This window comes from Chiloscyllium plagiosum, chromosome 4 (assembly GCF_004010195.1).
Source record: "Chiloscyllium plagiosum isolate BGI_BamShark_2017 chromosome 4, ASM401019v2, whole genome shotgun sequence".
NCBI classification, from domain to species: domain Eukaryota; kingdom Metazoa; phylum Chordata; class Chondrichthyes; order Orectolobiformes; family Hemiscylliidae; genus Chiloscyllium; species Chiloscyllium plagiosum.
In genome coordinates this window covers 137054129-137068401 of record NC_057713.1, presented here as the reverse complement: position 1 = coordinate 137068401, position 14273 = coordinate 137054129, and the positions used below count along the sequence as shown (strand labels likewise).

The window sequence follows — 14273 nt, the reverse complement described above, 5'->3', positions numbered from 1 at the left end:
CTTCAAAAAACTCAATTAAGTTTGTGAGGCATGATTTCCCATGCACAAAGTCATGTTGACTATCCCTAATCAGTCCTTGCCTTTCCAAATACATGTACATCCTGTCCCTCAGGATTCCCTCCAACAACTTGCCCACCACTGACATCAGGCTCAGTAGTCTATAGTTCCCTGGCTTGGCCTTACCATCTTTCTTAAACAGTGGCACCACATTAGCCAATCTCCAGTCTTCCGGCACCTCACCTGTGACTATCGATGATACAAATATCTCAGCAGGAGTCTCCGAAATGGCTACAACATCAAAATCCCAGGAACCAACCCATGCTGCAAGTTCACCAACCTTATTCCGGATGCTCCTGGCGTTGAAGTAGATGCACTTCAAACCACCTTCCTACTTGTTGGTGCACTCTTGTGACCTTGAAATCTTATTTCTGACCTCACTACTCTCAACCTCCTGGACACTGGAACTACAATTTAGGTTTCCATTTCCCTGCTGAATTAAACATGTTGATCTATTTTTGCTAAAACCAACATGGGGTAATTGCTAATAATATATTCCTGCCTGAAGGTGAAAACATGATCCCACAGAACCTGGAGTCCACAGTGAAACTGATGCAGGTAAAACTTTCAGGATACAATGGTCCACCAAGTCCATGTGCAGGAGCACATGTGGTACATATGGGTCCAAAAGAGAAAATACTGGAAAATCTCAGCAGGTCTGGTAGCATCTGGGTCAGTTAGACTCAAAACGTCAGCTCTTTTCTCTCCTTACAGATGCTGCCAGACCTGCTGAGATTTTCCAGCATTTTCTCTTCTGGTTTCAGATTCAGCATCCGCAGTAACTTGCTTTTATTTGGTACATATAGATGGTCACAGGCCCATTACATTGTAGATGCTGCAGGACCAGCAACTGCAATTATACCAGAATGCCATAATCTGGCACTGGTCAGAACCCATGGAATCAATCAGATCTCAGAGCCATGACTGAAACTGCAGCAGATTATTTCAGCATCGTTTGTAGAACTGAATGATAATGAAGAACAGAACCTATCTGTTCTGAATCAGCAGCATGAAAATCCCAGCTCTCTGCTGTCGAGGGAAAACTAAAAGTTCAAGTGCAAAAGGCTGAAAAACTAACTCAAGATAAATCCATCATCTTTGAGGTGGCATTTTCAAGTTTGAAGTCTTTAAGGGATTCCAATGCTCAACCTCCAAAGAGTTTAAAGAGCAAGGAAAAAAGCATAAAAACCACCAGGATAGGTGCTATAAATCTGAAGCAAAAACAGAAATTGCTGCAGAACACGTTCTGAAGAAGGTTCACTGGACCCAAAGATCCAGCGCTGCTTTCTCTCCACGGATACTGCCAGATCTGCTGAGTTTCAGCAGTAATGTCTATCCTTGTTTAAGAAAGGAAACATAAAATGTTTATCACAGTTAACGAAAGGGTTGCAAATCTATGGGAAGACCTGGAGCAACTTGCAAGTAAGACAAACCAGGCTCAACATGAGAGGCCATTGAAACGTTGATTTCAGCCCAAGGTGATATGGATCTGTGAGAACAAGTGGCAATACACAGCAGTTAAAATGAGGAGCTGCACATCACTCAGGGACAGTCATTTCAGAAATAAACAGCTGCAGCGATATTCTGGTGAGAGAACTCAGGCAAGACGTACAGGGAAACAAATGGAACCAGCAAGTGGAAGCAGTCCAGGCCTCCAGGAAAATAAAGGGAAGAAACAAGTAAAGAAACATAAACAACAGTGTGGAAATCAGCGTCATCAGCATACTATCATGAGATCAGGATGTTTCAATAAACTATCGATATTTCATAGGTACTCAGAGGCTCATCTGTTATTGTAAATAGTTCAGCTTTCTTTTCAAAAAGAGGAAATTGTTACATGTGTGTCTGCTTTTATTAGGCTATACCTTTAAAAACTCTAGGTTCTGTGTGAGAGAGAGAGAGAGAGAGTGTATGTGTATGTGTGTGTGAGGGACAGAGAGTGTGTGTGTGACAGAGAGTGGGTGTGTGTGTGTCTGTGACTGTGTGTGTATGTTTGTATAGGCTTCGGTTGCACATATCAGAGTCAAAAAGCTTGGCGCTGGAAAAGCACAGCAGGTCAGGCAGCATCTGAGGAGCAGGAGAGTCGACGTTTTGAGCATAAGCCCTTCATCAGGAAGTCCTCACTTTCTCCTGACCTCACATATTAGTTGGACTGACTGAGAGTATATGCCAGTAGCAAGCAGGGAGCTCTGCTGTAATGTTTGTTTTATAACAGAAATGTGTTTAATTATTTTAAATCCAATAAGGCACACAGATAGTCAATCTTGGAGGAGTGGTTGATTCTTAGCTCGATTTCAGCAACATGACAATGGTCTGTCTGCATGAAGGCTGTAGATCAGAATTTTCAAAATTAATTGTGGAGGATCACAACACCACTTCCCCAAAACACAAACATCTTTCCCAACAAATAACATGGGCAAATAAATTGCATGTTCTAGCTGTTGATCACGATCTCTCAATTACAAGCTACAGCTGCACAGAAGGGAGGCTTCAATGTTCCTGCCCCTTCCTCTGGTGTTGGGTGCAGTGAGGAGTGCCCCAAGGCTGTGCAGAAGGTCCAGTACAGGAGCAGCCATGTCTACAGGCCGCGCTGGAGCAGTGCACTGTGGGTATGATGGGGCAAGACGAGGGGTGTGGGAGGAGGCATTCATCAATTGATAAATAGAAGTTTATTCACAAGCACAGTGATGCATTCAAAATATTTTACAAGGTTCTTTTAAGGAGTAACAGATGTTTGATAGCAACAACCATTCACTGCCATTTGTGTTCCAGCTTTGTTAAGCAAGTTAAATTGGTCTCTGTACTTTTAAACCCTTAAGGCATCTAATGGCTGATCCATCACTGTACTTGTCATTTAGTGCAAACATGAAACATCAGTGTTACACTTAAAACACTTCAATATTAACACAGAACTGAGGACAGTCAAATATCGTTTACATTTGATAATAAATGTCTTGCATTCTGGCTGACTCTATTTGAAATATATGGAATTATTATAATTGCAAATAAACTGTAGATTTTGTCTGAACAGAATCCAAGAGCAGAAGAAGCCATTACAGATTTTTCACTCACATTATCGAATGATTTAAGGCTCTTAGATCATAATAAAAACTGAAACTGGTTAACATTTACAGTGTTAAAAATCACACAACACCAGGTTATAGTCCAACAGGTTTAATTGGAAGCACATTCGCTTTCGGAACGTCGCTCCAAATCATAACATTTACAGTGCTTGCACGTCATAAAAGAGTTTTGCTACTACTGTTAATTTATTTATACTTCCAAATTATACTATACTTTCAGCTGGAAATAACGCTTACTGTAAGGTACTGATATGTAATTCTAAAGGTTAGATTCTTCCCCACAGTAATAACTTGTAATCTGTACAATAGAGTCCTCAGTCTATAGCTGTCATCTTGACTAAAGCCAATGAATTATTCTGTAACATTTGGTACATTTCTTCACTAATCTTCTGGATTTTTGATTATCACTATCTCTCCGTCGTAATTGTGATGCCATGGTGTACAAAACATTTGTTGACATAAATATACAAATTATTTAAATTGTTTTTTAACTTGTTGAGATTATTTTACTTTGATGTAGTTCCTTTATTGCCTGTTTAAGTGTACACGAGGTTGTCACACTGCTGGTGTTTTATTGTGACTTACCTTAGATTCCTTCAAACTCATTGCCCCACTTCTAACTTAAATGTTGCCTAATTCATATTGTAATAATAAGCACATAGTATTCTATGGAAAAGAAACATTTTAGCTCATAATATTTTTACAAGCTAATACATAACTGATACCAAATTGCATTGCAATGAAAACATAAACATAATGACATAGTGCTCAATACCTCTGCTAGTTTCACATGACATTAAGCCAGTTAAAATGCATAGATTCACAGCATCTTGATAACAAGGGAATTTCATATGTACCATACAAAGATATTTATCTGCAAATATAATGAATGTTACCACAAAACATTCCCAAATCCACTTCCTTAAGTATAACTAACACAGTGAAGAAGTTTATGAGTGTCATTATACTATCAATGCTGGTTTTTGACTGTTTCGTTTTAAAGTGTGTGGTGCATTCGGCAGACCCAAGTTATGTTGCTGACTTGTGCCAACAATCCAGCTTAACAACAAAGGAGCTGTTTGTGTGCAGAGTTCCACTGCCCAGCTGGATAACGTTCAATGTCATAATAGGGCAGACAGCAGCAATGACTTCTTCCTATTTAGCAGATTTCATACTTCTAATTTTCATAAAGATTTTTTTACCAATTTTATGAAAATGAGGCTTCATACAAGAATGGAATTGAAATATACATGCTCCAGAGCTGAGGGAGTGTGGTTTCACATGTTAGCGCTGGCCCCACTTGGTCTTGGGAATTGATTAGACAGCCAGGCAGCATCAGGAGGATGAGAAGTCAACGTTTGGGATGTAACCCTTCTTCAGGTCTGTGGGTGGATGTCGGGGGAGCTGCAGATAAAGGGAGTGGCAGGGGTAGGGTGGTTGGTCAATGTGAGGAATGAATCCAGTTGGTGACAGGGAGGTGTGGAAGGGAGGGGGTGGAGGTGGGAAGGGAGTTGGGGGATGGGCATGGAGGTTATTTGAAATTGGAGAACTCAGTGTTGAGTCCTCTGGACTGTAGGCTGCCCAGGCGGAAGATGAGATGTTGTTCCTCCAATTTGAGTTGTGGTTTGTTTTGTCAATGGATGAGGCCAAGGATGGTCATGTCAGAAAGGGAGTGGGAAGGGGAATGAAAATGAGCAGTGACTGGGAGGGCCTTTACAGCCCGGCTCGACTGAGATGCTCGGTGAACCGTTCACTAAGTTTACATTTGGTCTCCCCAATCTAGAGCAGACCACATCAGGAGCACCTGATGCAGCAAACTAGGATGGAGGAGGGACAGGTGAACCTCAGTCTCACCTGGAAGGATTATTTGGGGCCCTGGATGGAGGTGAGGTTGGAAATGGCAGAAGTGTTTAAAGATGATGCATTGGATGCAGAGACTGGCAGGTGGTAGGTGAGGACAAGGGTTGGGAGGGGTTTAGAGCAGTGGAACATGGAATGGAGGTGGTGCAGAGGAGGGCTCTCTGGATGATGGAGGGAGGAAAAGCATGTTATTCAAAATAGGTGGACATCTGGGATGCATGTGAGTGGAATGTCTCCTCATCCGAGCAGATGTGGCTGAGGTAGAGGATTTGGGAGAATGGGATAGAGTTCTTTCAGGATACTGGGTGGGAGGAGGTAGTTGTCTGTGGGTTTTAGTAAACGTCTGTCTGGAGACTGTCGCCAGAGATGGAAATGATGAGGTCAAGAAAGGAGAGGCAAGTGTCCAAGATGGACCAAGTTAATTTGAGGGTGGGGTGGAAGTTGTGGGTGAAATCGATGAACTTCTCCAGTTCAGCCTGGGGGCAGGATGCAGCGCTGATGCAGTCATCAATGTAATGGTGGAAGAGGTGGGGCCCAGTGCCTGTGTAGGTGCTAAAGAGGGATGTCTAATATAGCCAACTGATTGGCACATGACTTCCTGATTAAGCTGTAACTCTTACAATAGCATACAGCCAAAATTACCTGACATAAACATGAAAGCAGTGTCATAATAGAATTGTTAAACTGTTCTGCTGAATATATATTAACTAAATGACACCCAATTAGTTTTCAACATTTCAGTAGTTGGATGTTTGATAGTCAAACGTAGAGCAGCCATGGTCTTATCAAATGGATAGCCTCCTATATTCTTAATTTTCAGATTTACATTTCTGTGAGCTTTTCATTTTAGCTTTATCTTGCCTCTTACACAAACTATAAACCCTTTTTTTGATTTAATTAATATGTCACGCCCACTTATCTCCTATGTAACTTGATAGATTAAGTGAACAAACAAAATTAATTGTAATAAAAGTAACATGTAGGGCAAAAGTGATAGAACAAAATACATAAATATTGACAACAGTAAACATTAGAGGACTAGAATTGTTTAAATGTGTGCATTACCAGGGGATATAAAACATTCTACAAAATGAGAGTTTGCAATAATTTTTCAACTGGAGCCTGAAAGCTGCTGATTTATTGTGTCTTGGACGAGAAATATTTACTGAGTGTTGTGAATGGATTACTTTCAATTCTTCCTATAGCAAATAATAAGTTAGATACAATTTTACTTATAAATGATCATTAGTAATGTTTTGTGTTTTGACTTGATACATTTACTAATTAGTATTTGTCTGAAAATCTTATTTCATGATATACTACAAGATATTTTTCCAACATTTTGTTTCCAATTAAAATAAATTAGTGTAATCATTATTTATATGCAGGTGTTTAGTGTAAGGTTTGCACCTCATGATCAAAGTAGTTACAATTAAAATTCTCCTAATAAGCGCATGTAAGCACATTATTCATAAAGAACATAGATTTGCCTTTTAAGATCATGCCAACAAAGTATATACTTGATTGCTCAGTAAAAACACTGCTAATTGCAATGTTGAATGTTTGCATCTCAGAATCATCCAAATATGACATTTGTTCATGCTACATCTCATTAATCTAAAGCACAGTTTAAATGCTTTGTTTGCAAATTATAATTATTTTGATTACACCAGTTACTGATAGTAATGCTTATTTGCAATGCATCCTTTTGAATTTGTTTAATTACATCTTGAAACATGGCGGAGAAGATTAATTAACCCACCTGGCTTCCTGGCATACACTCCTGGCTTGGATCTGTCATACTCATATACATGTTTTCACCATCAAACTGTGAACAAAATAATAAATATTCAGAATGCGTCTAAACTTAAAGTCTAGCAATAATGCACATTAGAACCAAACGTAGATCTTATTGAAAGGTTTGTTTCCTTTCACATTGCATGTCTTTGATCTATTTGTTCCTATCCTTATTGACCCTGGATGCCAGTGATTTGAGGCAATTAGTGCAGTAGTAATTACATCAGGCAGGCAAGAAATGAATGGTTTCCTTTCATCTGCAATCTGTTATGAAACAAAATGGCTCATTCTCGGCAGCATACACACACATATTGCTATTAGTCTTAATGAATTGCTAAATGAATCGCACTGTTTCTGGCAGGGTAGAAGAATGATGAAGTGAATCGAAAGTACTCTGATTTGCTCCAGATTTCAATGTTACGACTTGGCTGCAGGGAGTGTATGTGTGCACATACAAAAAGAAATGGTCCAATATTTGAAAATATTGCTTGGTTTCAGCATTGCAACACTCTAATATCTCAATGTTATTGCATTTTCAAATTGATTGAGCCAGTTTTCACGTTTTATAGACATCATAGACCAATCAATCTGCTCAGGTACGTTGGAATATACTGCTGGAGCAGGTGGAACTACAGCGCAGGCCTCCAGCTCAGAATAGGCACACTACCATTGCCACAGAAGAGCTGTTTTATCACTATGTTCCATATATTCACTGATGAAACTCAGATGATGCTTGTTAAATACTTGTTAGTGGATATGCTACAAATTGTGGGTGTTGTTCAATTATTCTACACTGATGCTATGATTGACTAACTTATGGAACTATATTGTCATGACAATTAGTTCACTTTGTTTCTTTACAAAGTGGGCTTCATTGTACTCTACTGAAGGTATTTGTAAGACCATTAGAGAGAGATGGCTGATGGTGGTTTAACCTGAGGGTCACTACGCTTCAGGTGAGGCAAGAGATTGAGGTGAAGGAGTCCTTCTCAGTCTGTGCGGGAATTTAACCCACGCTGTTGGCGTCACATTACAGTGCAAACCAGCCATCCATCCCACTGAGCTAACCCAACCTCAGTGGTGCCTTTTTATTCTTGAAACTGACACTTCAAAACTGAGGAACTCCTTAGTTCAGACCATCTGAAGTTCACAGGCTTTGGTTCAATATAAAGGCAGGTACCCTCACAGGGGAGGCAGTGGGGTGCTGATAATATCACAGGGCAAGTAATCCAGAATACCAGGCATGTGAGTTTGAACCTCAATGTGGAACTTAAATTCAATTTAAAAATCTGGAATTGAAACCTAACCAAATAATAACCATGTTGTAAAAATTCCATCTGGTTCAGTAGTGACCTTTAGGGAAGGAAATCTGCCATCCTTACCTGGCCTGGCCTACATGTGACTGCAGACCCACAGCAATATGGATGGCTCTGAAATGGCCCCTGCAGGCCAGTTAAGGAACATCAATAAATGTAGGCTCAGCCAGCATCCCATGAACTTATCAAAGTTAGTATTAAAATTATAACTTCTGGGATTGCTCAAAACCACATTTAACTGCTCAAGCAAGAATGTGTAACTAAATAACATGATAAAGACATCGGGGTAGGTTTAATAGAAATAAATAAATGGGACAAATATAAAACATCTTCACTATTGTCCATTTTATTCAAGCACATTAAAGTAAAAAGCTCCCTCTTTGGGTGGAGGTATGAGAGGTTAAGTTTTAACTTGAAAAAACAATCTTGAGATTTATAGATTAGTCTGAAACTTTCTCTGCATTTACATTGATATTGCAACAGTTCAGTTACCAAATCTAAACATACAAAGCAGTTCTGAATCAAAATCCAAGAACATGCACAAAGAAAAAACTTTTATCTTGAACGTTTATCTAAGGTGGACTTCGGGACAGAAAGCAGAGGAAAGTGGCCGAGCAGAGGATGATAGCTAAGTTCGGTACCCATAGGGAGGGCCTCAACTGGGACCTTGGGTTCATGTCACATTACAGGTGACCACCATTACACTACACACACACACACACACACACACAGATATTCCTACACACACACTCTCTCACATACACATGGACACAGGTACACACAGACGCGCACACAGACACCCACACATACCCTTATAGACACACACACTCCCACACATGCACCCCCTCACAGACTTAAGACACTCTGCACTCATTACACACACACACACACACACTTTCTCACACTCACAACCCCCACCCCAGACAGACAGACACACAGACAGACAAAGACCCACATGAACACATACATTTTGTGTGGTGAATTTTTTTGCACTTGCAGAGTTACATTGCACTTTGCTCAAAAACCGCATACATTCATGTAGAACTCTGAGCTCAAAAACTGCATGAGTTTATGTAAAACTCTGTTATCTCACTTTTTAGATTAGAATCAATCTAAACATCAGGTCATAGACAGAGAACACAGGGGGCTAACACCTTCAACACATTGTCTAGCTATCACCCATTGTTAACAGCTAACCCGAGAGTGCAACTTAAAAAAAAGGGTTTTGTGATTTACACATGAAAGAAATGAAACTATCACTGTATTCTAACAGATGAAAGGCTTAACAGACAATCAATTCTTCAATATATAACTTCAGTTACATCACACTGCAAATTTTTGCTATAAATTCTGTGTTACGATCGAGCCCTCCACTATCACCTGATGGAGGAGCGTCGCTCCGAAAGCTAGTGTGCTTCCAATTAAACCTGTTGGACTATAACCTGGTGTTGTGTGATTTTTAACTTTTATCTTGAAGGCTTCTTTCTGACATATTTGAAAATTGCAGCAGTCAACAGAATGCAACATTATTCAAACAAAATCCTGAACATTGCTCTCCCTATACAATCCAAGAGAACCACAATATGTTCACAATCAATAACCATCAAATGTAAACACTACTACCGAATACCCTTTCAACTAGCCAAAGCAAAGTTCATGATGCAATGTCTGAAATCATTGATAAAACCACATACATATATGTTCAGCAGTTGTGGCTTTACTTTGCAAAGATTAAATGAACACCATGCAACAATATAAGTCTATCGCCATCTCAACACTATAAGTAGCACATAGTATTACTTACAAAACTCTTTAAGAGGATGGCTAAGTGTTTAATTAACGTCTAAAAGCACTTGTGTGTCTACAATAACAGAACCCAATGGAACTCTCGGCCTCTGGGAGAGCTTCCAAGTTGATGTACTATATACTTATTTTAAGAGCTAGAATCCCATTGATTACTCAACATTATTTCATTTCAGCAGCAAGCTAATCCTTTTATTTCATCATGAATTTTCTGTACAGCCTTTCAATGTTAGAATTTATCTTCTAATTATTCAGCAGTGATTTTTGAGCTAGTTAACAAAATACCAGAGGAAACTTGCACATAACTCTTTCTGGCCCAGTACGCTACCAATTTTCACCAGCAGTACTCAATTTTTTTCAGGTGTTTCAATCTTAAAGGAGTTCCAAAATAGTCTCTGTGCCACTGACATATTTCTGGATGGAGTTTTGTGCTGAAAGCCAGATTCCTGACAATGTGTCAAACCAATGAAATGCACCCACCAGAGATCCAGAATGAGGGACACCATGACCATGAACATTTGAGGGTATGGCCTTATCTCCTTCAGGCTGCAGTTGTATGTATTTGCAAGATCTCAATTGCTTTTCAAGTGCTACATAAGGAAGGACACTGACTCCACCACTGACCAAGGAAGTAGTTGATGGGCTTGGAAAAGCGAAGGAAGAGAACAAGGCAGAGAGAGCGAGGGGGCAGCCCAGACAGCTATCATTTTGTCCATAAAGATATTAATGAAAACAACCCCAACTCCTTATTCCCAAACAGTTCCATACGCTAACTTTCCTCTGTTACTGACCATCAGACAAAAAGAACATGCGCACATTGGGTTCGTTTCAACACATTAAAATCAGTAGCAGTCCATTCTCTGGTTCATTTCTCATGGTAAAGCCTTTATTAATCAGAGTGAATCTGCCCTGCTTAACATTTAAACAAAGCTTTATAGTTAACTTTCAGTCATCACTAACTGATGCATTCTCTTGGCAATGCCTCAATGAACCGGAATCCACCGCTAACCAATTAGCTCTCTCCTTTACTTTGTTATTTCTTGCAAATTCTACTACTTAGGGCAAAATGAAAAGCTTCACGAAAATGTGTCTTTGTTCAGAAATATTCAGTTTCTGAAATGACTCCAAAATGAGTGCTACATGGAAGATCCATATGTACAGCTGTATCTCACGGTAACTCACATTTCTTGGTGAGAAACACTTGTTTTGATGAACAGAAATCAAAACATTCAGTCAGCTGAACAGCCAGCTTTTTGAAGCCAACCTACTTCTCCATGAATGTTTGCGTGCTTGTAGAGGCAAGGTCAGTCATCCCACTGATTGTAGAGGCAAGGTCAGTCATCCCACTGATTGTAGAGGCAAGGTCAGTCATCCCACTGATTGGTATGCAGCTATAAATATTAGCCCTGAAGAAGGGTTACACCTGAAACGTCAACTTCTGCACCTCCTGATGCTGCCTGGCCTGCTGTGTTCTTCCAGCCTCCTGCCTGTCTCCCACTAATATCAGCAACGGCATCCTTCTCTATTTGTAGCTTTTGGAAAATGAAAAGACACAATCCTAACAGCTCTATTTAAATTTTAGATGCTCATTATTAAGCCATTATTTACATACACAAAGCTAGGATTCTCCCTGGACATATTGAAGACACCAATAAGAGGAGACTAAGATTTCTGAAGAAACTTATAAAAGAGCAGTGCAAAAGTCTGCAACTGGACTTGCAAATTCTTTCCAGGCTCGGACCAGCTTTGCCAATGGCATTAAAGTTTAGTGTTGTCATGAACTTAATGTAACAGGCTCCAACCTGTTATGGGTGGCACGGTGGCTCAGTGGTTAGCACTGCGGCCTCACAGCACCAGGGTCCCAGGAACGATTTCAGCCTCGGGTGACTCTCTGTGTGGAGTTTGCACATTCTCCCCGTGTCTGCGTGGGTTTCCTCCGGGTGCTCCGGTTTCCTCCCACAGTCCAAAAATGTGGAGTTCAGATGAATTGGCCATGCTAAATTGTCCGTAGGATTAGATGCATTAGTCAGAGGGAAATGAGTTTGGATGGGTTACTCTTCGGAGGGTCGGTGTGGACTTGTTGGGCCAAAAGGCCTGTTTTCACACTGTAGGGAATCTAATCAAAAAAACCAAGCATCTATGGGTGACCTCTGGCACATTTCACAATCTTCCATCCAAATTTGCATTGCATGGGTCAAGGGCACGTCAATTGCCAAAACCTGTAATTGAATACAATTTCTTTGGGAAAGCAATCAGCAACTGGAAATCAGCCACCTCCACCATATGGCAGGATGCTCCAGGGTTCACTGACAACACCAGAGGCCAGCAAAGCCCCCTTCCCCAGGGCAACTCAATTTAGAAACCGAAAATAGTTGCAATCTATTGTTTTCCAGCTGGTCTGTAAGCAAAAGAACTAGACTTGTTCTTGTATTGCTGTTACCATGGCAAGTCCTTGGATTACTACAGTTCATGGCAATCAGTAGTTGCCAGAATTACTGAAATGAGGATTGAGTAACTGAAGGCACTCCTATTACAGCTATGGATTATAATCACTATGGCATCCTGAAGAAAAGATGTGAGGACTTAATTCTCTCACAATCTCCATGAAGTATCCTCCTGCATTATCAAGTAGTGATTTCAAAAACTGGACTGAACAACGTACTGGTCCAATCTATTGCTGTAAATGTCTCTTATATTAGCAAATCAGCCTTGGCTGAATACCAGGAACAATGTCCTGAATGAGAAGTTTCTGAGTTCAGAGTTTATCCTCGAGTCCTGGGCACATGCTGTGTTGACACTGAGTGCAGCTCCACTGAAAGTGCAGTATTTGACCTCAGTGTTGAACTGCCGGGAGGTTGCTGACAGAGTGATCAGTAGTTGTCTGGTCTCGAGTATGGAGCCAGTGCCCTAAAGAATAGCCAAACCTCAGTGAGCCAGGGAAGGTCGGTAATGCTCCTTGGTGCCAGCAATACCCCTAACTGTTTCGAGTCACCCAGATTGCTGTGGGTCTGGAGTCACATGTAGATCAGGCCAGGTTAGGATGGGAGTTTCCTTCCTTGAAGGACATTAGTGAACCAGATGAATTTTTGTTGACAATCGACAATAGTATCAGAAACATCTTTAGACTCATACTTGCAGATTTCTTTTAATTGAATTTAAAATTCCATAATCTGCCGTGGCAGGATTTGAACCCTGACCCTTGGAACAGTTCCTGGGTCTCTGGATTAATATGCTAGCGATAATGCAACAAGGCCATTGCCTAAAATTAGTGTTTGGCCAGCAAATAGATAGAGTAACACCACGGAAACAGGCCCTTCAGCCCAATTCATCCATGCTGACCAGGTATCCTAAATTGAATGAGTCCCATTTGCCTGCATTTGGCCCAAATCCCTCTAAACCTTTCCTATCCATGTACAGTTGGATCTGCTATAATAAATTCAACACAAATTGGCTTTAATGCGATTGAAGAATTTAGACCGTTATTTGCAGAACACGAACTTTCATTCCCTGTATTGGCTATAACATGATTCTGGTCCCATTAGTTTAAATGGCACAGCTATTGTGTGATTTTCTTATAACGCAAGATTGCGCAAGAACTAAGCTATCATGTTAAATCAGAACTGACTATACTTGTTTGAATAGCTTTTAAATGTTATAATTGTACTCACCTCTACCCTGGCAGCTCATTCCACATATGCACATCATCTGTGTGAATAAACTGCCTTTTAAATCTTTTCTCTCTCCCCTTAAATCCGGTGCCCTCTAGTTCTGATCTTCCCCACCCAGGGGAAAAGACCTTGGCTAGTCACCCTATCCATGCCCCTCACAATTTTATAAACCTCTATAAGGTCACCCTTCAGCCTCCTACCCTCCAGGGAAAAAGGTTCCAATCTATCCAGCCTCTCCTTATGACTCAAACCCTTGAGTTTTGGTAACATCCTAATAAATCTTTTTTGCACCCTTGTCAATTTAATAACATCCTTCCCATAGCAGGGTGACCAGATTGCAAGCAGTACTCCAAATGTGGCCTCACCAATGTCTTGTGCATTGTAACATGACGCCCCAATGCCTGTACTCAATGCTCTGACCAGTGAAGGCATGCATGCTAAACACCTTCTTCCTGTCTATCTGAGACGTCACTTCCAAGGGACTATGTACTTGCACCTCTAGGTCTCTCTTTCAACACATCCCAGGGCCCTACCATAAACTGTGTAAGAACTGCCCTGGTTTGTCTTATCAAAATGTAACATCTCACATTTATTGAAATTAAACTCCACCTGCCATTCCTTATTTTACTTGATCATGATGCCGTTGTGCTCTGAGATAACCCCCTTGTTCAAGAAAGGATCAAGACAAA

The 14273-nt window shown here is 40.5% G+C and overlaps 1 protein-coding gene across 1 annotated transcript in view; it reads right to left on the bottom strand.

Annotated features, from left to right (window-relative positions):
* Window positions 1-14273, bottom strand: part of tox (thymocyte selection-associated high mobility group box) — a 250318-nt gene that overhangs the window by 134298 nt on the left and 101747 nt on the right. Inside the window, exon 2 of the mRNA XM_043689379.1 lies at window positions 6763-6828. Coding sequence (XP_043545314.1) covers window positions 6763-6828 — 66 coding nt within the window. The remainder of the gene's footprint in view (window positions 1-6762; window positions 6829-14273) is intronic.